Source organism: Ceratotherium simum, chromosome 16 (genome assembly GCF_057802395.1).
Source record: "Ceratotherium simum simum isolate JZ-2026a chromosome 16, ASM5780239v1, whole genome shotgun sequence".
Taxonomy (NCBI): domain Eukaryota; kingdom Metazoa; phylum Chordata; class Mammalia; order Perissodactyla; family Rhinocerotidae; genus Ceratotherium; species Ceratotherium simum.
In genome coordinates this window covers 38,996,059-39,020,678 of record NC_141915.1, presented here as the reverse complement: position 1 = coordinate 39,020,678, position 24,620 = coordinate 38,996,059, and the positions used below count along the sequence as shown (strand labels likewise).

The window sequence follows — 24,620 nt, the reverse complement described above, 5'->3', positions numbered from 1 at the left end:
CCTCATCGTTGGGCGTGGTTTGTGCTTGACAGATGACAGCTATTGTTATTAACATGGAATTGAAACCCAGGCAAGATGGACCTCTGAGATCTTAGACTGAGCCCCCAGGAAAGGTAATCTAGGAACTGAATGAATTGGTCTTTAAATTTTTCATTGTATTTTCCTTAGAGGAGGGGTAATCCTGGACTCCACAGGCAGAAGGTAATAGAGGGATTTAGCCAGCAGTCCTTCAAGAACCATGGGGCCCCAGCCCTCTCCCCCCGCACCCTACTCACTTACTGTTGAAGGCACACCGTGGCCGAGGCCCCAGCTGCTGCTGTGGACCCCGCAGGGTGGGGTTGGATGCTCTTCAGGATGTGGTCAGGGCAGCTGGGGAGAGTGAGGGAAAGGAAGACCACACTCCCATTCTTGTATTTTTAAAAGAGAGTTTTAATTTCCTTTCTTGTCTGATGGTACCTCCCAGCTTCCCTCTAGAGCCATGGCCTTCTCCCTGCCTTCTTGCCTCTCTTTCCCTCCCTTCCTCTTCCCTGTAGGTTCTAGAAGCAGGGGGTGGAGAAAGAAGAGGAGGAGGAAGGTTCTTCTTGAATGCTAGGCCACATCTCAGCTGGGGCTCAGCAGGTGTCCTCCCCTGGGAAGAGGAAGGAGCCAGACACCATGGGGTCACGGGGCTAGGACACCTTGCCGGTCACAGCCCCACCCGCAATCACCCTCCCTCTAGGCAGGAGAGACCAGGGCCTGAGAACCAGGGGTTGCTCAAGGACTGGGGAGAGCAAACCTCAAGTCCTAGGACTTGAATAAGACTGCATTTAGGAGCAAGGACACCCACGGGCAGGGCTAACTGCCCGGGCGGAAGAAGTGAACCGCCCTGGGAACGCGTTTCTGGGACACTGTCTGTACATTGAAGCCACTTCCCAACCCTCCAGTGAATTTTGTGAGCATTTAATAGCATGCAGGACATCTGAAATGCAGATGAGAAGTAAACGTCAGCGGGTTTTATGAATAACCCACGAGGTGCCCAGGGTTTTTTCTCAGTTTGAACGGAGCCAGTTACGGGGCCTCCAGAGTTGCTAGGAGTGACGAGGCCATGGGCTCCACGTGGGTGCAGCTGGTGGGGGAGGGGGCAGTGCTCCCAAGGTTGTGATTTGAGCCCCTGGGAGGCCGGTTGGCTTTGTCCTCAGAAAATTCTGCATCCCACAGCACCAGGCTTTCTCCTTTACCTTTGGGTAGGGGAGGACTTAGCCAAGATTCTCCTGGAGGTGTGGATGGGCTAGCTCCAAGCCATCACACTCTGCACTCCATGGCTGGTCCCTCTTCTAGAAGCAAATCATGAAAAGGTGGCCTGAGGTGAAGGTGGAAGCTGGGGCAGGGGACCCCACAGTGGCACCTCGAGGCTAAGAGCTCAGGCTCTGGGCTCAGACAGACCTCAGTTCAAAACCAGACCTGCCACTCTTAGCTCTGTGACTCTGTCCAAGCCTCAGTTTCCTTCTCTGTAAAATGGGGATAACAAAACCATCTATACCTCGAATCCATAAACGTTTGTTCACTGCCTACCACGTGCCGGGCCCTGTTCTAGGCCGTCTGGATACACCAGAGAATAAGACATCCAAAGAGCTCTCATTCTCGGGCCAGGTCAGTCCCTGCCTATTTCCTGCCGATGGCTTTCCATCCACCCCTCCAGGGCCTGCAAAGCCCTGGTAGACAAAAGGACACAGTGCCACCTACAGCCAGTCCTTCCCACAAAGCCACTGAAGGTGACCACACTGTGCCCACAGCAGCTTTTCTCCCACTTGCCAAGGGCTGGTTCCCAGCTACCATCTTGTTGGGGTCCATGGAATGCGTATTGGTTCCCTAACTAACGGACTGTGGTCAAGCCCCAGGAAAACTCACACAGAAAGAAATGCGTGTGACGTTTATTGAATGAGTGGTCGTTTTTCTGTAGTTAGCTGTCACTTCCTGCTGCTATCAATGTGCTCTGCTCAGCTGCTCATCAGATGAGCCCTTATATCGCACACAGTTATTCCGGTGAGGACCTGTCCCTCCTTGTAATAAAATACGTGGGATCTGTGGCAGATGCTTGCCACTCAGAGGTCATTCTGGGTCGCTTCAGTGGGTAGCATTCGATTGCAAGTGAGCAACCCTTAAAATCCAGCCCCCATACCTCTTGCTTCCCTGGCCCTCTCTGCTCCTCTGCCTGGCCTATGCCAGGGGAGTCCGTGCACCCTCAGCAACCTGCTCCCACTAACTCCTCTGCTCTCCGACCCTGCTCTGCCCACGCTAGGCCCCAGCTGCCGCTCTTCCTCATTCCTACTGCCTTCCGCCTCCCCAGCCTGTTAGTGTTCTGGCTGCTGCTGGGAACACTCCTGGGACATGCTTCTCCCGAGCCTCTGCCCACAGGGGCCCTTCTGCTTGGACTTCTCCTCCCCCGGGAGAGCTGCCAGGCTCTCTTCCTTCCTTCTCCCAGTCCCTGCCCAGACGTCCTCTCCCCAACCTCCCTGAATAGAACACACTCCCCACTGTCTTTCTGCTCTACTTCTTTCAAAGCCCTTCTCACCGCCGGGAACCCTAGTGTAGGTGTATTTGTCTGTGTCTTTGTTGGCTGTGTCCTCCGCTAGACTGCAGGCTCCATGCGGGCAGCGCTTCTGTCTTTTCCTGTTTGCCACTGTATCTCCAGCACCCGGGTCAGTGCCTGGCCCGTGGTAGGCGCTCAATAAATATTTGTTGAAAGAGTGAATGCATGGATGAATGAGTGAGTGAATGAATACCTGATAGGTACACTGAGAGGAATGAATAAGACCACAGTCAATAACAAGTAGCATTTACTAGGCTTGCCACGTGGCTGGCACCATTATAAACCCTCTCTAGGTATTAACTTACTTCATCCTCACAGCAGGTCTACCAAGCAGATAGCATTGTGATCCCTCTTTTACAAATAAGGTGCTGAGGCATCAACAGGTTAAGTAACTTCCCAAGTAAGATGTAAGCCTGGATGAACTTCCAAGTCAGATGTCAGCACACCCCCTGGGGCTCTCTCATTTCCAAGAGGAGAGGGAGAAGAAAGGATGGAATTATGTAGGCCTGGTTTACCCTCCCAAACTCAGCGCTCAGACTTCCCGGGAAGGAGGTGAGTGAGGTGGTGGAGAGAGGCCAGGAGCAGGGCTCTGACTCAAATCCCTCCACAGAGACTGAACATCAGGAGTGGGGAATGAGTGCTCCCAGCTAGCACTGATGGGGGTCAAACCAGGACATCTTAAACAATCCTTAATCCATAATCTATGATTACGCACAACTGTATTATAAACATTAAACTTGCTAAGAGACTAGATCTTAATTGTTCCCACCACAAGATTAAATGATAATTATGTGATGCGATAGAGGTGTTAGCTAAGGCTACAGTGGCAATCATATTGTAATATAAATGTATCAAACCAATATGTTGTACACCTTAAACTTACACAATGTTATATGTCAAATATATCTCAATTAAAAAAAATCCTTTTCGGGGCCGCCCGGTAGTGCGAGTGGTTAAGTGTGCACGCTCCGCTGCTGCGGCCTGGGGTTCGCTGGTTCGGATCCCGGGCGCGCACCAACACACTGCTTGTTAAGCCATGCTCTGGCGCCATCCCATATAAAGTAGAGGAAGATGGCATGGATGTTAGCCCAGGGCCAGTCTTCCTCAGCAAAAAAAAAAAGAGGAGGATTGGCATCGGATGTTAGGTCAGGGCTGGTCTTACTCACAAAAAAAAAAACTCCTTTTCAACCCCGTAATTGTAGGCAATGGCCCAGAAGTATAACTTTCCTGACTAGGTGAGATCCCTTTGCTTTTAGGACCTTGTAATTTTCGTTCATGAACCTCATCACAATGATAACTATGTGGTTATTTTTGTTTGATTATCTGTTTAGTGTCTGTCCCCTCATGTGACTGTAAGGCCCAGGAAGGCAGGGACCAGCTGTTACTGCTGAATCCCCAGCACCGGCTCAGGGCCTGACTCCTGGTGACAGAAAGAAGGAGGAAGGAAGGGAGAGAGGGATGGAGAGATAGAGGAATCATGGCTGGACTCAAGTGAGGGTGGCATTAATGACCTCTAGGGTCCCTGCTAGTCAGAGACTCCATAGTTCTGTAAGGACCCAGCATTCCAGAAAGTTGCACCTTTTGGAGGCCCCTGGAAAGCTGGTGCTGAGGGGCCGCTGGCTTCTCTCTTACAGCCTGCCTGCAGCATCGGAGCTGTGACGCCTGCGTGTCCTCGGATCTGACCTTCAACTGCAGCTGGTGCCATGTCCTCCAGAGGTTTGTGCCCAGGCTGACCCTCTGGTTCCCGCAGGCAAACTGTGGAGGAGGCACAGAGGGTGGCATGGCCCTGCCCCCTGCCTCCGGCCTCATTGCCAACATGACGGCTTCACTGGCCAGTGACCCTTAGGACAAGAATGTCACAGAAGTGAGCTTCTCCCTGCAGGGCCCGTGTGGTGACACTAGGCTCTTGGAAGACCATTCAGAGATTCCAGCTACTGCAGCTCCCTCCTCACACCTGGGAAGGGTTGGTTCATCCTAGGGGGAGCTTCTCAAAGAGTGGTCCAAAGATGCAAGCATTCCAGAATCAGCTAGGGCTCATGTTCAACATGCAGATTCCTGGGACCCACCCCAGCCTCCCTGCATCAGGATCTCTGGGAGAGAAACCCAAGATCCTGCATGTTAACACAGTACCTCAACTACAAACAAGCATGAGATCTGCCGGCTCAGAGACATGGATGATCCAAAGACGCACTGCCATTGGGCAAGAGCCCTGTGACCCCAAAACGCCACCCCAAGATCTCTCTCAGACTGTAACAGAGTTTACTGAAAACCAGGAGTGTGGAAATTGCAGGCATCTGTGGAAAGTTGGGGAAGCTACAAAGCTGTGTTTGCTTGGTTTTGGAAACAGAGAAAATTCTGGATGAGATTCAGGTTCAGGGATAAAGTTCTTAAATCCAACTCATCTTCCACTCCTTGTTCTGAAATCATTTCCTTACAGATTAGACTCAGAATTTAAGCCCTGTTTTTCCATCCAAGATAAATACATGGCAGGAAAAAAAAAAAAAGAGAATTTCTTTGGGGGCTAGGGCTCTCATGAGAGCAAGAAGCCCTATGAACTCCAAGAGCCTTTAAGACAGTCTTGAAAATTGCAAATTACAGAGTCTCCGAGTTCCGCGCAGCTGTTGTGCAGCTGTCAGTGTTTCCTTCGCTCCTTTCCAACATGCTGGTGCAGAAATAGAAGCTGTTGCCTTTACAGGCAGCCTGCCTAGCACACAGGACACAGCTCTGGGGCAGGAGGAGAGAGGGGCCCTCATCAGGCCTCCCAGGGTTTTTTCCAACCAACTGTGCTCTTAGTCACTCTCCTGGGGCCTCAGTTTGTTTTCCCTGTAAAATGGGCTGGGGTTATGTGGGTGAGGAACATGCCATCATTTTAACTCCTCAAATACCAAATGACATTTTTGCAAGGCGTTCAGGGCCCTTCGCGTGAAAGGCACAGAGCTTCAGGGAGCGTACACAGGGTCAACCCCAGGTGGGTTCTTCCTGGAGCACAGCTTTGCAGCGTGCTCCACCTCGTGCACTTTCAAGCTTGAGAGCCACTGTCTGAGCATGGGGGGATAGTCCAGATGACCTCAGATGAGCCCTGGAGTTCTGGGGCTGGCTGCCACTGTGTGACTCAGCGTCTAACAAGAGCTGAGCCATGAGAACTGCAAAATGGGTGAAAGCAAAACCCTCGCAATGACACACGCCCATTTAAGGCATATGCCCAAAGCCAGAAACTGTGACAGTTTAATGAGGGTTGGTCAGGTTGGGGGAGGGCAGGGCCTCAGGTGGGACACTGCCTTTGCTGCGCTTGTGTCAGCTACAGGACAGAGAAGCTCCATCAGAGAGCGTGCAAGGCCGACTCGGTGCTAGAAATCCTGTCCCCAGATGCCCATGGGCCCGGGCTCACCCCAGCACGGGCCCCTCCTTGCCAGCCCTCTGGAGCCTCAGCTCCAACTGAGAGCTGACTCCAGGTCCCTAAAAAGCCAGAGGGCATGTCTGGTGCAGTGGGGCCAGCCACCATGGTGTCTCCGACCAACAGCTGCTTGCAATCACCACATGGGTTCTGGGCTTCCCCTTCCGCTGCACCTGCTCTGCCCTCTGCAGCCTCCCAGGGCTTCCCCTGCCTTCGCTGGGGCTGGATCTGGTTTAGACAATTTCACTTACCATGCAGGTCTCTTCCTTTCATCTCACATTGCCCCCCAGTGGCCCTCTCTGAGTCTAAGGGTGACCTTAACTCCAGGCTTTGGCTCAGGAAATGAGGGTCATAATCCGTGCCTTAGTGTCTGTGCGAGGATCCCATGAGCTGGGGCAGGAGCAGTGTGTGACTGGGGCAGCCCTGGCATTCAGGAGGTGCTCCATAAATGGCCATTTTTCGTGCTCTTCTTCTTTGAATCTGGGTTGGTTGGCTGAGGACTTGGAATGTGATGCTCTTAGACCTCTATCGAAGGCTCAGTCCTTGAAAGAATCAGTTAGTTTGGCCTAAAAGAAACTTTAGTTCCCACCCCTCAGTAACGCCCCTGATCTTCCATCCCCCACGGTAGTGGGCATGGAGGACCTGAGAAAGGGGAGTGTGGATGGCTCAGTTCAGCCGTCCCTGCTGCAGAAGGAGCAGCTTGGAGCCCACCGAGGCACCTTCAGAAGGAAAGGCCAACAATGCCTGGAAAGCTGTGGCCCTCGGCCTCACCAGGTCTCGGGCTGATGGGTGGGCGGTTGCTGGTGCAGAAAGTTAACTAGCCATGAATCCTTTCTCAGCACTGGTGGCTTGGGATATTATTCTTCCCACGCAGATGTCCCTGCGCTTGAGGAGGGCTTGGTGGATTCCCTTGGCACTAAAGAGTGAGGAACGGAAATTTGAGTATGATGCCATGGAGAACATTTTCTGGTTTATCCTCATGCCCCCATCCCTTCCCTAGGGAAGTGCTTGGCACCTTGCAGCCCAGCTGAGCTGCACAAAGTCCTCTACAGTCCCCTCACCAGCCAATTTTAATCCCTCCCAGCCTCTGGCAGGACCATCATTTCTGCCTTTTAATGATCACACGGGGTGTTGGCTAAATCTGCTGATGTCCATCTTCAGCCTAGCCCTTCCTTGCCAAGTTTAGGCCCCTCCACAAAGAAGGGGGCTCAGTGAATGAGCAAGACTTTCCCCAGATGAGAACATGTGTGTGAATCCCCTGGATTCTCAGCAATTTCATGGCAGCCCAGAGTCAAGGGGACCTTAAAGGTCATTAGAGGTCATGCAGTCCATCAGCCCCCTACACATACACAATTGGGCAGATGTGGCTTTGGTCCTCGGACCCCGGGTCAGGAGGAGGGTGGGGATGCCACAGACACCTTCCCCTCCTTCCAGAGAAGGAGTAGAGGGGGCAGGAGGGTCTGACTCTTGACCCCAGTGCCACCTGGTACCAAAGACACCTGCCTGCTGGTCTTGGGGAGCTTGACCACTCCAGCCCTGGGAGGTTAGCCCCCTCCTCACTATCATCAAAGAGCTGTTACTGCAAGGCGGGAAGTGCAGGGGAGGGCTTCTCTGCCAATCCCATCACACCTCTGACCTTTGGTTCCCCTGCAGATGCTCCAGTGGCTTTGACCGCTACCGCCAGGAGTGGCTGGCCTACGGCTGTGCCCAGGAGGTGAGAGGCTTAAGTGAGCCAGGCTGTGGGAACGGTAGGGCTGCCAGCAGGCCACTGGTCTGGTAGCTCTTCTCAAGGTGTCTTTGGCTCTTGGTGAAATTCTCCCCTCCACCCGGGACTCGGATCCTCTTGGAGGCTGTGCACCTGGTGACGTTCATGAAGGGTCTGCTGTGGCTCCAGGACTCAGGCTTTGAGGGAGGCAGTCATTCTGGGAGTGAGGAGGGCTGTTCCAGTCACCTCCCATTTAGAAGCCCATAGAGGTTCTTTCCCACTGCTGGAATTTTCTAGAATGCTCAACACTTTGGTTCTGGGCGGGGCACGTCCTACTCTCACACCTTATTCCAACACAGACGGATCCATTCATCCGTGTGTCCTTTCTCCCTGTCCCCCATCCCTTCTTGCAGTGCGAGCACATTGTGTGTGCCCGCCCTTCACTGCATGCTGCTCTACTTGCTCTGATTTAATCCCAGCATGGCCCCAAGAGCTGGGGGCCAGTGCCTCCAGCATTTAACCATAAACCCCCAGACCCCACTGCTGTGCACTCTCCATCATCTCTCTTATCAGGAAGGCTGGGTGAGCTGTCTTTTTCTGGCCTTAAAAAAAAAAAAACTTGTCCAGCAGCCATTTCTGACGTTGGCTGTTGGTGATGTACAGATTTGCTCTGTTTATTTAAGATTGGCATCTTAGCTCCTTCCTTGAGAAAGGATTCGAGACAGCTGACAGATAAATGGCCCTGTACGATAAGATGCTTTCAGGATACAGTGGAAGGCTTAAATGCATTCAGGGCCCAGCTTTGGTTAGATTACCACGCTTGTACCATGCACTGGAATCCTAAATGTTCCAGCCACTGAGGAATGAAGGTGCCCCCGCTGCTGAGGAATGAAGGTGCCCCCGCCGTCCTCCTGTTTGAGAGCTCTTTGCTATGTGGCATGCCCGCCGGCGAGGCTTCCGTCCAGGGCAGTGCTGGGCCTCTCTTGCAGGCAGAGGGCAGGACATGTGAGGACTTCCAGGATGAGGACCACTACTCGTCCTCCCCCGACAGCTCCTTCAGTCCCTTTTATGGAGACCTCACCACCACCTCCTCCTCCCTCTTCATCGACAGCCTCACCACAGAAGGTAAGGTCTGAGCCCGGGTTGGGAGGGGGCCAGAGAAGCCATGGGGAAGAGCTACTGCCCTGGAGCATCACTATCCCTGACAGGTTATCTCCCGGAATAGGAATTGGCCTGTCCTTTCACAGATGAGGGACCTGAGGCTCAGAGAGCTGGGGTCACTTGCTGGTGAGAAGCAGAGCCAGGTTTAGAACGAGTGGACTCCACGCCCAGGCTCCAACCACTGTGCTTGCCCACGTCAGGGCTGTGGGACAGAGTTCACTGTGGCCAGGGGAAAAATTAATGTGCCAGCTCAGTGCCAGGTATTTTATATAATAAATCTCAGTTAATCCTAACAGCGGTCCTCACAGAACCTGTGAGGTCTTATCATCCCTGTAGCAGGTATGAACTCAGTCCACACTCTCAGACGTGAAAGAAAGAGGGCCTACCTTTTCTGTAACTCTGCCCTGGCTCTCAATACTTACTCGGCTGGAGGGGTGGGGAATTCCACCTCAGCCGTTCCGGGGCTTGGCTTCCTGCTCCTGTGACCTTGTGCGGGCAGATGGTCAGAGTGGGCAGCTGTGTCTATCTTGGGTTGCTGCTGATCCGTCCCTGCTTCTTCAGGGCTGGCTGTCCCCAGGGGCTTCTCTGCCCTCCTGAGGCCTGGGGGTCTTGTTGAAGCTGCCAGAGGTCCAGCCACCCGGCGGCACCACAAAGTGTCTCGGGACGCCTTGCACAGACCCACCGGGATTCTTGGGCTATTTCTGAGAAATTCCTCGCTCTTGTCCTTTTGTCTCTCTATCACGTCTAGGTTTCAGCCCCTAGGCTAAGACTGAGAGACTTGTGGGCTTTTACCACCTCCTGTGAGCCAGATACCTGCTTGAAAGGGGCAAATAGAAAAGAGGAAAGGAGAGAAGAGCCAAAGTTAATATTTTAAAACATTATTCAGCCACAATCCCATTTTGTAGATACAGAAATGGGCTCACAGGGACAAAGTAGGTTACTCAGGGTTACATGAGGAGTAAGGGGTGGAATGTCCTTTCCCTTGTGCCCCCTGCCTTCTAAATGCAGCCTAGAAACCTAGAGCAGGAACCCATGGATCTGGCTGGAGGGAAGTCGTAGAGGAAAGTGAACTAATGATGGAAAGAGCTAACATTTTGGGGGTATTGACTGTGTGCCAGGTAGGGTGCTAACGCTGTGCACGCATTAATACTCACTAGTCCTCCTAACAATTCTGTGCATTGATGCTCTTTTATCGCCATTTCATAGAGGAGACACTAAGGTTCAGAGAGGTCAATAAATTGCCCAGGGTCATATAGCCAGGAAGAGGTGGAGTCAGGTCTCATCCAGCTCCAAAAGCAAAGATCTTGACCCTGACCCTACTGCTTTTCTTGGTGCTGAAAGAAATAGAAAAAGGTCTTTGTGGATTTAGGGGACAGGGAAAAATAGCGAAAGGTGGACAAGCAAGGCAGGTTCGGACATTTCCCATTACTCTGAAGTTGCCTGGGACTAGCAAGGAGCTGGTTAAGGCGGGGGTATTGAGAGCAGCATTGTGCTGGTGCTGCGGGGGATTAAATGAAACAGGAGCAGGAGGAGACCTTGCCATCAGGGAGTTAAAAATCCAGTCCGGGGGTTAGAGTCTATCCTGCACAGTCTGTCTTAGGGTACGGGGAGATGCTGTGAGTGAAGAGGATATAGCACTCCAACCAAAGGGACCCATCTGGGCAGGGCAGGGTCAGAGAGCAGAGGAGTTAGTGGGAGCAGGTTGCTGGAAGGTGCATGGACCCCTCTGGCATCAGCCAGGCAGAGGAGCAGAGAGGGCCAGGAGAACAGGAGGTATGGGGGCTGGATTTCAAGAGTTGTTCACTTGCAATCAAATGTCACCCACTGGAGTGACCCAGAACGACCTCTGAGTGGCAAGCATCTGCCACAGAGCCCATGCATTATATTACAAAGAGGGACGGGCCCTCACCCGGAATAACTGTGTGCGTATAAGGGCTCATCTGATGAGCAGCTGAGCAGAGCATGTTGATAGCAGCAAGAAGTGACAGCTAACGACTGAAAAACGACCACTCGTTCAATAAACGTCATACGCATTTCTTTCTGTGTGAGTTTTCCTGGGACTTGACCACAATCCGTTAATTAGGGAACCAATACACATCACATGGACCCCAACAAGACAGCAGCTGGGAACCAGCCCTTGGTAAGTGGGAGAAAAGCTGTTGTGGGCACAGCATGGTCACCTTCAGTTGCTTTGTGGGAAGGACTGGCTGTAGGTCCTTTTGTCTGCCGGGGTAGATGTGGATGGGGCTATAATGGATTTTCAATGATCTAGATTCAAAACAAGTTGATTCAAATCAAGTCAGTTTGCCCAATGACGTTTAGGGTTACTTTGGTCAGTTTTAATTAACCAATGCATTATTTTCAACTTGCAGTAACAAAATAGACTCAGAGTTGTATTTAAATCCCTTGTTTATCAAAATTCCTGAAGGAAACATATCTTTCTATTATAGTCTACAACTCTCTGTTTTGTTTTACTTTCAATTCTTAGGGGTGCTTTTTAAATTTAACTTTTTGTAATTATGTAATAGTTAAATGATGACTTACATGGTTCCAAAGTCAAATCTGCAAAAGCAGGTATATTCAAAGAAATTTAGTTTCTAGTTCTCTCCCCTCCACCCTATTCCCTCCTTCCTCTATAGGGAACCATTTAAAATTTTTCTTATAGTTTATTCTTCCATTATCTAATGTGATTTTTTTGACATTTTAAGACTTATTGGAAATGTATAGCACAGCAGGATGCCATGTCCAGGTACTGGATGTATAAACAGGTTGGGTGTTGGGAGCTCACAGTCTAGGGAAACAAGGGGACCCAAGATGCTGCAGAAACAAGTAACAAATGCAAGGGGACACAGAGGAGGACATGCCCATCTGTCCTCCGGGAAGTGACAGGGCCAGGGCCAGGACTAGGGTGAGGCAAATGAGGGACTCAGCTCAGGTATAAAATTTAAGCAGGCACCAAAAAAACCCCACAATAATCCAGATAAATAGTATTTTAATACATTATTTATAAAAATCAAAATTAATGCCAAAAATTCCATGACGAATAAAATATCAAAATTTTAAATAAAGACAGGATCAGATCCTGCTTCACTTGTGTCACCCTAATGCCAGCCCTGCAGAGGGCATTTCAGGGGTGGAACTTTTGAAAGAGGGACAGTGAAGGGGAGGAAGGGCACCCTGCAGGAGGAACAGTATATGCAGTGGCTCAGAGGCCTGAGAGATCTCCAAGGTTGAGAGTGCCCTGGGCAGCTTGTTACGGCCACTGCCACAGTCTTGAGTGGTGGCGAGTCACAGGAGGAAAGAAGACGAGAGATAAATTGTGAAGGGCCTTGAACACCTGTGAACAAAAGGGAGCCAGTAAAGCCTTTAAAATGACCTGGATGGTGGAGGTGCCGGAGCGGGGAGAGGAACGAAGTGCATGTTGCGGGACATAAATTGTGGAATAGTTCAATTTGTTTAAAGTTTTGGTGCTTAAAGCAGTCATGTCCAGTCATCTAGAGCCTTCTCCTGACATGGGACTCTTGTTCTCCTTTCCCCGTATGACTGTGCGGGGAAGGGCCAACCATTGGGACTTATCTAGGAAGCTGCAGGATACACACCTTGAGGTGCAGAGAGAGTGTTGGCATGGAAATCTGTCCTCAACGTTGTACTCCAGGCAAATCTGATCTGGTGACACACTCCCTCCTCAGATCCTTCCTCAGCTTGCTGTGGCCCCTGAGGAGAACGTGAACAGTCTTCGACTCATCTTTCCAGGCATCTGTCCCCCCACCCCCGCCTCACCCTCACCACCCCCTACTCACATCCTCTCCACCCTCCAGCTCCACTGAATTGCTTTTTATTTCTCAACTGGCCAAGTTCTTGCTGCCTCTGAGCCTTTGCCCACACTCTTTCCTCTGTCTGGAACCCTTTTTGCCAGCCCTGTATCTCATCCCTCCTCGACTCCCTTGGTCTGGGTGAGGGCCCCAGTCTTCATTATGCTGGATTTTAATTGTCCCTCCATCCCTCCCACCTGTTAACTCTCTGAGGGCAGAGACCACGTGACCCAGTGCTCAACTCACAGTAGTGAACACTCAATAAATAATTGTTTTTTTTGTGAGGAAGATCAGCCCTGAGCTAACATCCATGCTAATCCTCCTCTTTTTGCTGAGGAAGACTGGCTCTGAGCTAACACCTATTGCCAATCCTCCTCCTTTTTTTTTCCCCAAAGCCCCAGTAGATAGTTGTATGTCATAGTTGCACATCCTTCTAGTTGCTGTATGTGGGACGCGGCCTCAGCATAGCTGGAGAAGCGGTGCGTTGGTGCGCGCCTGGGATCCAAACCCCGGGCTGCCAGTAGCGGAGTGCGCGCACTTAACCGCTAAGCCACAGGGCCGGCCCAATAAATAGTTCTTGAATGAATGAACATGAGACTAGGAAAAGTTGGCTTGTTCATGGCCTTCTAACATTACACTGCTGTGTGACTTTGAGCAAGTCACCCCCTCTCAGTGCTTTAGTTTCCTTGCCTCTAAAATGAAAGGTTGGACTGAACCTCCCTAATGTCCCATTCAGACCTAGAGTGATGAAGACCATAATGATTCCACTAATCTTGTGCCTTCTCTCCTTTTTCTTTGAAGATGACACCAAGTTGAATCCCTATGCAGGAGAAGATGGTGAGTACAGAGCTGCCTGCCCCTCTTCATCAGACCCACTGCCTCTTGGACCCCCCTCCAGAAGAGGGTACAGCTGTCACCTGGCCTCTTCGATTTTATTCCGAGCGGGGGAGGGGGGAATGATAGCAGCCTGAGCTTCCCAGACCTCCTGCTGGGTGGGAAGGCAGAGGGGCTTCTGGGCACAGGCCCCCTAGATTGAAGGAACCTGTGTCTACATCTAGACATTTCTCTTCTCAGCCAGGAACCTCCTGTAGTTCTTCTCCAGGCCTCTCTGCTCTTGACTATTTGCTGCCCTGAAAAGAGCGAGAGGAAGAGGGAAGGGCTGCACTGGGGCAGGCATGGCAGTGTGGGGCCTGTGGCCGTCGGCCTCTTGTCCCCGTGGGCCTCACAGTCAATGAGAGGTGGAGAGCAGTTTCTTTTGATTCCCAACCTGGGTTGGCAGAGAGTACACAAAAGTTATCCACCACAATTTTTACAGAGGTGCGGCTCCAGAGGTGGGGTCCCCTGCCCCCAGGGTCACCTGGGCAGATAATCTCCTCTCTGATGACGCGAGGGACCCCAACTCCCCTCCCCTTGCCCAGAGCCAGCTCAGGCCCTTGCTGCAACCACTGCAAGAGGGAGACGGAAATGCTTTCCAACTCCAGGGTTGTCATCTGGGGTCCAGCAGGAGAGGAAAGATGATTAGTGCAGCTCAGCTGGATCGGGTCTCCCACCAGAGATGGAGCCATTACTCCTCTGTGGGCAGCAGGTGTGAGTGTGTACGTGTGTCTGTGTGTGTGTGTGGAGAGGGACTGGGCCACATTCCCCTGCTCTGTGCCACGTGCTCATCAGCCCAAGCCCTCACCGTCAGATCATCAGGGTCACTGCAGGCTGCGGGCTGATTGCTGGGTCAGGGGAGGCTAGCTTGTCACCTCAACTCCCCCACCTGTTGGCAGATAGAGGCACTAACCATGCACTAGAGTGCCTGGGATTGTTTCTCTCCTGGGTCTCCTCTGCCTGCAGAGAAGAGGGGATGGGAAGGACAATGATTTTGGATGCATGCAACATCCTATTACAAATCCCCACCCCCTGTTGACTCCCATCCCACCCACCAGCTATGTAAAAAGGATTTGATATTTCTGTTGCTTACATGCTCGTCTGTCGTCTCTATTTCATTTTCTCCGCATCTCTACAGGGCAGGGAGAAGAAGCAAATAGCCACCCCAGGTAATGTCAGGAGCTAGGCTTCTTAGTGGCCGGCACTGACTGTGTCCTTGGGCACATCACTTCACCTCTCTGTATTTCCATTACCTCAGCCACACGAGAAAGGGGTGGACTGGATGAGCTTCCAGCTCCATAGTCTACGGGAATACTCAGTCTCCTCCTTGGGATGTGTTTCAAATACTTGGAATGTTCTCAAAGAGTGCCTGCTGGTTTATTAGCCCTCAGAGGATCTAGTTCACTTCTTTTATTGAGCTCCTACCCTGGGTCCGCCATTTTTTCTAAGAGCTGAGGACACAGAGATGAATAAGACACTGTCCCTGCCCTCTAGGAGGTCACAATCTGGTAGTGAACAATGACAGGTAAAAATATGGTCATTTTGCTATTGTGACAGCTGACACTTATTGAGGTCGTCCAAGATACCAGCCATGGTCCCCAGCAGTTGACATAAATTATGTCATTTTAACCCTCACAATAACCCTCTCAGGTAGTTATTATTATTATCTTTGTTCTGCAGAAATGATAACTGAAACCCAGAGAGGTTAAATAATTTGTCCAAGGTCACGCAGCTAGTAAGCAGCAGAGCCTGGATTTGAACCCAGGCAGCCAGACTCCAGGTCTCAAACTCTTTACCATCACGCGCCCTTTGTGAATTCCTTAAAAGTGCTTATGTGGCATGGGCATCAGAGAGAACTTCTCTTATGATCCTTACTAGACATTTGGGCAACTTTTAAGTGCTTTTGGAAAACCACCTGAACCGTGCCAAGAACGTAAATGCCACACTCATGATGATTCCACCCACTCCCGTCCCACTTTTTCATGTATTTGATAAGTGGATCCGAAGGTTCTGTTGGCTTTCATCTCTGAGGCTTTGTCAGAACCCAAGACTCCATGGCCCCATCTTCCCTGCTCCCCTGCAGCCACTCCCTCCCCTAATGGTCTCTCCACAGGCCTTCAGAACAACCTGTCCCCCAAGACAAAGGGCCCCCCCGTGCACCTGGGCACCATCGTGGGCATCGTGCTGGCGGTCCTCCTCGTGGCGGCCATCATCCTGGCAGGGATTTACATCAATGGCCACCCCACCTCCAACGCTGCGCTCTTCTTCCTTGAGGTCAGTGTAGAATTTGGTTGCAGCTCTGCCATCTGCTTCTGCATCAGCATTTCCCCTGCCATTCGGTACCCGCCTCTCCCCGTCTCATCCCTCACCCCCACATGCCTGGCTCCTCTTCCTACCTGAGGAACCTTCATGGACTCTATCCTGGCACACTCTATCACACACTGGCTGGTGTCCTTTTAGTCCCTAACCCCAAGTGCTCCGCCCCTCAGAACTCCTGCAGCCCTCCTGTCCTGTTGAGCAGCGCATCTGCTTTTGCTCTCCCACTTGTGAAATCCCCAGAGGAAAGAAAGAAGTGCCACACATGTCCATTTAGTGGCCATGCAGCCAATCCCTAATGATTTATGGTCCCTCACACCCGAATTCCAGACCTGGTGCTTATTCAAAGCCACAATGGAACTGAGGTCTCTGTCTCTTTGCCTGCTGTGTGGGTTTTTTAGATTAGAAGTGACAAGTCATAATAATTATAAGAGTTGCTCTCTCTGGGAGCTTTCATTGAGGATGCTATGGTTTTGAATGTCTCACAATTCGAAGAGCCAGCAGAGTTGCAGCATGGGAAGTGAGGCCCAGCCCCCTCCACTCTCAGCTTCTCACCGCTCTCCTCGTGGCACAGCGGTGGCGCCTCTGTGACCACAGTCTCCTCCACACGGGTCACATTCCACCAACCTCATTACCCAGAAGCCTAGGTGGTTCCCTCCTCTCTGTTTAGACGGCCCCTGTTCCTTGTGAGTCCTGATCAGTCTGTCTAAGTCTTAGTCCACCTGAGTATCACCCGGAGGACTGCAGGCCCCCAGCCACAAGGATGCTGGCGGAGAAGGTCTGAGGCGGGCCCAGGAGTCTGCATTTTCATAGGCTCCCCAGCTGACTGATGCAGGAGCTACACTGTCTGGAGGGTTAGCTCGGCATTTTCAGAGCCTCCCCAAACATTCCATCTCTTACCCTCTCCCTCGCTTTCCACAGTCTCAGGGATCCTCTGGATGTGTTGCTAAGGCTTTCACCTTGTGTCCTGCAGTCCACGCAGGGAGGGATAAATGACCTCCTTCCAGGCTCCTCGGGCTCCCAGCAGGTTTCCCAGTGGCCGAGGGATCACAGTGGGGAGCCTTCTGAGGAGAGGGGCCCTGACCTTCCCCTGACTCACAGTAGGCCCCCAGCGCCATTGGAAAAGAGTCTTGGTGCCCAGTGCTGTCTCTGATGGGGGGTGTCCCCAGTAGGTGAGGTCGTGCCCGCTGACTCTGCGTCTGTGCCCCCGCAGCGGAGACCTCACCACTGGCCAGCCATGAAGTTCCGCAACCACCCCAACCACTCCACCTACACAGAGGTCGAGCCCTCGGGCCACGAGAAGGAGGGCTTCGTGGAGGCCGAGCAGTGCTAAGGGCACCAGGTCTCCCCTTGGAAGGGTAGGAAAGAAGACCCAGGGACCCAAAAAAAAGATGAGTCAAAGCAAAGCAGAGAAGTGACTTTTCTTGGCCTCCTCCGAACATACCCTGGCTGGGAAGATGAGACAATGGTTTGTGGTGCCAGAGCACCCCAGATATTGAAGCAATGGGCAGAAAAGCAACCCTGTTGAGTTTTTAAGGAACGGTAACCTAATTTCATCCTGTTTTGATGCAAGAGGTCTCCCCTTCTGGGTCTCTCAATGGTCTACCCTGTAGCTGCCCCAAAGGCCCCTCCCACTGGAGATGACCAGATGCCCGCTCTGGCCACGTAACGCCCCTGCATATGACACAAGAGAACTAAACTCCATACTGGGGCACCGCGTTCCAGCGTCCATAGATTCAAGAGCTGGTCCTCACGGCTATGGATTCGGTTACTCAGCCCCAGCTTCTGGCTCCGGGAGTCTAAAGAGGGAGTTCGCTCCATCTGTTAAACACAGGTATGGTTCTCCCAGCCCTCCGTCAAGCCACTGAATGGCCTGTTGTCATCAGAGGAAAGCCAAATGAGAGGAGAGAAAAGAACTTGTGGGGAAATTGCATCTTTAGGCTTTGCTTCTCAACTTGCCTTATCTGCTGAGAACCAATACTTCTGCATGGAACATGTGTGCAGCCCGTGTCACAGGCTTCACCCCAGCTCCAGCCCAGCCTCGGCCTGGCCAGCTGTGCTGTGCGCGGCCACACCTACGCTCGGCTCTTTATTCTGATGGCACGTTTGGTGTCCATTGTATTCACTGGCCTGTTCTTCCATCAGTGCCAGTAAGTCCCTCCAAAGGCAGGGCTTGCCTGATTAACATTTTTCCTCCTCTGAGCTGGATTTTTATAGCCATTAAAGATGAACAGGGTGATGAGAGGGCTTCTTGAGACTACCCAGCAGGGAACTTCACTTGGATTCTGTTGAGAAGCAAAGCCACCGGAACGGTTGGGACAGAGGAAGCTGGCGCAGGAGGGAGGGACTTTCTAAGGAAAACCTTGACCTGGAAAGTTGCTTCCATCTCCCCAGCTCCACTGGATGTTTTTGAGGCAGAGAGTTTAGACTCCCAAACTTAACCTGGTTTTAAGGGAATTCTGTCCCAGGGATGAGTCGGGGCTCCTTCTGAAGAGCATTTAAAATAAAAATCGATAGCTCACCCTCATTCAAAGTAAAAAATGTCAGCAGCAAATAAATGTTAAAATCACAGTGTCTACTTAGTCACATCCTTTTATGCCTGTCACGGGGACACTGCAAAAGAAAGAAGTTAGTTTAAGTACAAGGCCTCAGGAGGTGGGGATAGGGAGTCCACGGATAACCAGACACATCCAAACACCTGACTGATGGTTTTCCAGTTGCTTTATGGTTTATCCTGAGGACGCTAATGACAGTCAGAGGAAAACATGGACCTCGGCTATATGTATGTATGCTTCATAAATCAGACAGGGAGGAGATGGGAAGGGTCTGAATTTGAGAAAGAAAAAAGACAATGCAGCAAAGAGAATAGGGTCCTTTTCAAGCTTCTGAAGGACAGAAAGGTTTGTAACAGAGCTCTCGTAATGGGAGAAGTGCAGCCAGGCGCTGAGATGGTCTGGGCTCCCAGCACCCCTGGCCGGCAGGAGGGTGATTTTTGCTCTTGCCTGACCAACAAAGCATCTATGACCTTTATGTGTTTAAAATGGCCAGTGGGGCAGTTCCTGCTGGGGCCAGTGCACAGCCCCATTGGTCCCACTCCAAACTCCAGCACACTTCCTCCTGATGGGAGCTCTACCAACCGTTCTGGATTCCCAGAGGGCAAGAACACCCAGAGTGAAGCAAGGGGCAGGGATGCGGTGAGGCATCTGCCATAACCACTGCGGGTAGAGAAAGAAAGCACTAGGTGTCTTGGGCCCCAGGCAGAGCAAGCCTGGTTGACCCCTGGGATGACAATGGTTAGGGCAGTGGAGCTGTCTGGCAGCAGGTAGCCTGGTTTGTTTACAGCAAAAAGAACTAAAGTTGTGTCCCTGAGAGAGCCCTCTGGACATTAAGAGCCTCTAGATTTCTTGAGCCATTACACGCAGCCCAGTGCCCAAGAACCAGAGCCAGCATCTCACAGAGTTAAAGCTGGTTCCCAGCTATCCTTAGGATCTCTCACAAGATAAGTGTTTCTTAGACAGACCCAGGAATTTTACTCCAATGTTTAGAGCAGGTTAGATGGGTAGCTGTAGAGAGGGTCCCGCTTGGAGAGTGAGTGACTAGAAGGAGACATAGGGGTCTCATGGTCAACCCTCCGAGTTTGGCTGACAATCCAGGAAGGCAAAGTAGCACTTCACATACTGTGCACGATCAACCACAGAGAGCTTGCAGACTTCCAGGCCTCTCTGCCCCATGGGCATGTACAACCTCCACGGAAAGCAGGTGGGTGGCAGGTACCTTCCCCACGTGGTGCCTTTGGGCATGCGATCCTACTGTGATCTACTTGGGGGTGGGAGGGTAGGGTCCATGAAAGTTCACCACTGCAACAGGAAGCTTCGACCCTGTGAAGTAGGGATCTGGAGAGCCGTCTCTGTTGTACCCAGAAATCAGAAGATCTCAGGGAGGCTCTGTTTTACACCAGAACTCTTAAGAAAGCCAGTAAGAAAATAAGAATAGGAAGAGGAATGCAGAGGCCAAGTGTGAGAGGGGACCCTGGATCAGGCTGTGAGCACAACCTCGTTCTTCTTTAATCAGCGGCCCCTAACTTGTAGACTTGTCCAGTAAAGTCCCGGGGTTTCTGATTCTAGAACACGAGTAGAGATGAGCCCAGCCATCAACCCCAGCATCGAGGAATGCCCCAGATAGAGCAGACGGGGTTTCCAAGCATGACTGACTGGCCATCTCTCTCCCGCCATAACCCCAGCTGGCCCCTGACTCTGGAGGCCATTTCTGGTCTCAGCCTGGAGCCTGAGGTTGAAAATGTCCTTTTGTCACAATCAGAGGTTCCCGCTGGGAAACAATTTTTTAAATGTGTGAGTTTTGCCAGGGCTCCCCCGTGTAATGTATCCTGTGTGTATATATATTTAGGCATATATATATACACATAAGTATATGTAGGTATACACATGCACACACACACACGTGCATTTTATTGCTAAAAACATTGGCTGAAGCTGTAGCTGTGCTCAGCCCGTAGCTTGGTGTGTTAAACTAAGACAGTGGCAAAGGCTGCCAGCCAACTGCACTATTTGAAAAGCAGAGTGTTCACCACTTGAGCTGATCACTCATTTGGTTGTGGGAAGAGCTAAGACTTGCTTCTCCCGGTCCTGGAACAGATAACAGACTTGCACGGAGCACTGATCAGGGGCTGCACCCAGACTCCTTGGCCTTGAGAGCTGACACCAGGGAGAGTCACAGATAAAATGCAGCCAAACTCTCTCTTTCCATCCTCCCCCACCTCCCTGCCCCAACAAAAACCTACCTGAACCTACAGCACAATTAGAAGGATCTGGGGATTGAGCTGTCCTAAATGCAATGTATTCGCGTTTTTAGTATGATTTCTCTGCATAGATTCTCAGTGTTAATAATAAAAGGCAACATTCTTTTACAAATTCTGCTGTGTGCAAAATAAAGGGCGAAGGATTTTGAGTGACATTCTGCAAGTCGCCACACACATCTTAGTCCTGCTGACTGACGTCTTCTCTAAGGACCTTCACTGAGGAGCACAGGAACAGCCTCCAGCAATCTGCCCATCAGGACTGCTTTTCCCAACCTCCCCTCCTGTCTCCAAGAGAAACAGTCTGGAAAGAGACTCCAGCTGTTTATTTACTTTGGGTTTGCAAATCTCTGGGAGAAAACGTTATGGGTTTCTAATCTACTATCTAGAGACAAAAAATAAATCTGCATAAGTTGATGCTGCCACATTTCTGGATGCTTTGCGTTAGAACCATTTAGCAGCCTCATTGTGTTTTTATTACTTTACGGTTTTTGCTCACAAAACATGGTTAAGCAAACCAAAACAGAGAGGAAAAATTTGAACTCCTCACAGCCAAAATCAGCTATGCCAAATTTCAGGCTCCAAACAAGCCAATTTATATTTAAACATGTTGTGTTTGCCAAATAAAGAGGAACGTGTTGGAGAAGGCAATGTGGACTGGTAGAAAAAGCACCCAGCTACAAGCTACACAGGGAGTAAGAAGGTGGGAGCTGTAGCCCCAGCCCTGTACCTGAGGAGCTGTGTGATGGGGGCCAAGTCACCCAACTTCTCTGGGCCTGTTTCCACCTCTGCGAAATAAGGGGGTGTGGGGGGCCGGCCCCGTGGCGTAGCGGTTAAGTGCGCGCGCTCCGCTGCTGGCAGCCTGAATTCGGATCCCAGGTGCACACCGACACCGCTTGTCAGGCCATGCTGTGGCACCGTCCCACATAAAGTGGAGGAAGATGGGCATTGATGTTAGCTCAGGGCCAGTCTTCCTCAGCAAAAAGAGGAGGAATGGCATGGATGTTAGCTCAGGGCTGATCTTCCTCACACAAAAATAAATAAATAAAAATAAACAAAATAAAATTATTTAAAAAAAAAGAAATAAGGGGGTGTGGGGACTAATTGATCTAAGGTGGGAATATGCTCCTCTCCTTAGCAAACAGCCTCACCTGTTTCTGTCTTTTTTCCCAGTTCACACAGCAGCTCAGACCAAAGCATCCCTTTCTTTTCCATTATCCTGATGGAGTGACCAACTTGTTCTAGTTTGCCCGGGACTTCCCTGATTCTGACACTGAGAGCCCTGTGTCCCAGGAAACCCCTCAATCGAGGGCGCGCTGGGACAATTGTTGGTCTATCCTGGGACTCTATTCCGACCCCACTGGCTGAAGAGATAACGTTAATAATCTGAAGCGCTTATAGAGCATTTTAGAATTGGACGTAGCTATTCAAAGTGTGGTCCATAAGGCAGCGTTAGCATCCCCTGGGGGTTAGTTGGAAATGCAGAACTCAGGCCCACCCACCCCAGACCTACTGAGTCAGCATCTGCATTTCTTTCATGAAATGCATGACAGTCTGGGAAGCTCTTCTAGGAAGCAGTTTTACCTACATGATCGCAGCCTGCTGGGGAGGCATTATTCCTCCATTTCCCAGTTGGGGAAACTGAGGCTCAGGCAGGCAGTTTACTTGTTCATTTATTCATTTGATTCATACTCATTAAGCACCTACTGTGTGTCAGTCATCATTAAGTGACTTGCCCAAGGTCACACAGCTAATAAGTAGCCGAGACAATCTCTAAACCCAGGATTTCAGATTCCCATCTGAGGTTGTTCCCTGTGTACCGCAGGGCGGCGCCAGAACCTCGGGGCCACGGTTTAATGTAGAAGTTGATTGTAGATTAAACAGAGACCTCCCAGGCCTGTAGAGAGCCTCAAAAAGATGCATAGCAATGACTTCAGATACGCACTCTTGGCTCATGAAACCGTGAATTTATCAGCTATTTATTTACACAGCCCCAAGAGCTTAAAAATGTCCTCATTGTTACTGCCGCCTTTTCATCCCCACTCCAGTAACCCTCCTGCAGGAAGATTTGGAAACACTCTCCGTACAGCTTTACACAATACGAAGGCCATACCTCTGTGCTATTTATCTTCTTCAATGGAGGTCAACTGATTACTTCATTTGCCACAGTGAGGCTGGAGAGAAGGGAGATGGGAAGGGAAGGGAGAATCCTTACTTGAACTGCTAAAACCAAAGAGAAATTCTTTGGGGGACGATTTTTTCCAATGTTCATGAAACGTTTTCACATTTGGTCCCTAGAGATAGCTAAATCATGTGCACAGTTTTCCACAAAGCTAAAAGCACTGAAAAAAAGCCCATCTGAATATGGGCCAATAAAATGCCATCCTACATTCCCATCTTGGGTTAGAACCTTCCCTTCCAGCTCTAGTGTTCCCTCTTCAAAGGTTTTTATTCAGAAATTGACTGTCACCACCATGGGATCAGATGAAGTGTCCAAAAGATACAATATAAGAGTCACTGTGTCCAGCAGAGAAAAGTCTGAAAATCCTCAAAAAATAACAGATCCAGTTTCTCCTCCATTGATCTGCCCTGTGGTTCCCTGAGTGTAGATCCCATTTTGAATTCACATTTTGAATGCTCTCAACAAACTCAGATGTGGTGGGTCAAGTGTCTAATGGTGATCCTTTTGCCTTGACTCCTCTCTCCCAAGGAAGAGTAAGGAACTGCAAGAGCCCTTCCTCAAGGCCAAAAGGGCAGCCTGCCCCAGGGCCACCCTCTGCCCTCCCCAGAGCTGCTGACACCCCTTCTGTTGTTGGGGCTCTTCTCTCCCAGGCCCTCTTTGCCTACTCTTTGTCTGCCTCCAGAGACAAGCACTCAGCCCCCTTTCACTATAAAGGAGGAACCAAAACTAACAAAACTGGGCATTAGCAAATCTTATTTACAAAGGTTCTGGTCTATTTACTTTTGTCCTCTGAGATGACGATGATGGCAGTGTGGTGGTGGTGGCTCACGTTTACTAAGTGCTGCCTATGTTCTGGGCACTGTTTCAGGAGATTTCTCTGTATCATCATCTATGGGGCAGGTGCTGTGGTTACCTCTACCTTACAGAGGAGGCCACTGAGGCGCAGAGCACGAGGGAATTTTCTCAAGGTCACCAGCAAGGTTACTCAGGCAAGGTAACTAGAACAAGTCAGTTGGCCTCTGGTTTGGTTCCTCAGCTTTGGTTCCTGAGACCAGGGCTTGTCCGCTCTCCTACCCTCAACACCTTGACCCGCCTTCTATCAAAGGCCCTGTGGATACTTTCCTCCATGGAAGCCTCATTTCCCAGCCAGGAAGTAGAATTGGGTGGGAGGAGGCACCATTGCCTCAGTTTCAAGTGGAAGTTTTAAATTTCTGAGGCCCCACAGATGGGGTCACCCCCAGTTCACTAGATGTTACCTCTCTAGAAATGAACTCTCTCGGGGTGCTCCTCCCATCCTTTGGGCCACACGTCTTAGAGACTGTTACCTGATGTTTTCCAGTCTACAAGAGGCCAGTCTACAAGAATGGCTCTCTTGTCCAATCTCCCAATCCCTTAATTTTACAGAGGGAACACTGAGGCCCATGAGGGCCAAGAACGACTTGCCCAAGACCACACAGGAAGCGGGAGAGCCCAGGCTGCTGGTTCTCGGAGTTGGCGTGTGTGGTGGGTAAGCGCGTGGGCTCTGATGCCACCAGGCCTGAGGTGAATGCTAGTGATGCCACACACCACCTCTGTGACCTCGCCCAAGTTACTCAATGTCCCTGCTCACTTTCAAGCATCAGTTAAATGGAAGTGATGAAAATAATAGCACCTGCCTCACAGGCTTTGTGAGGATTAAACATTCCAGTGTTTGGAGCCAAGCATGGCACTCAGTAAGTGCTCTGAGAGTCCTGGCTTCTTTTTTACTTGTTAATTACTGAATGCAACACAACCTATCATCCAGAGGGTTAACAGA

At 50.8% G+C, this 24,620-nt stretch overlaps 1 protein-coding gene across 3 annotated transcripts in view; it reads left to right on the top strand.

Annotated features, from left to right (window-relative positions):
- The window catches only part of PLXDC1 (plexin domain containing 1), a 58,922-nt gene extending 41,417 nt beyond the window's left edge, over positions 1 to 17,505 (top strand). For 2 of the 3 annotated variants that reach the window (XM_087441077.1, XM_004434586.3), the window contains 6 exons: positions 4,204 to 4,285; positions 7,617 to 7,677; positions 8,658 to 8,793; positions 13,443 to 13,478; positions 15,628 to 15,788; positions 17,044 to 17,505. In XM_087441077.1, coding sequence (XP_087297203.1) covers positions 4,204 to 4,285; positions 7,617 to 7,677; positions 8,658 to 8,793; positions 13,443 to 13,478; positions 15,628 to 15,788; positions 17,044 to 17,163 — 596 coding nt within the window. In that variant the 3' untranslated portion in view covers positions 17,164 to 17,505. Of the gene's footprint in view, positions 1 to 4,203; positions 4,286 to 7,616; positions 7,678 to 8,657; positions 8,794 to 10,912; positions 11,087 to 13,442; positions 13,479 to 15,627; positions 15,789 to 17,043 lie in introns of those variants that run through there. The other variant, XM_087441078.1, reaches the window with a different exon arrangement.
- Positions 17,506 to 24,620: the final 7,115 nt, after the last annotated feature.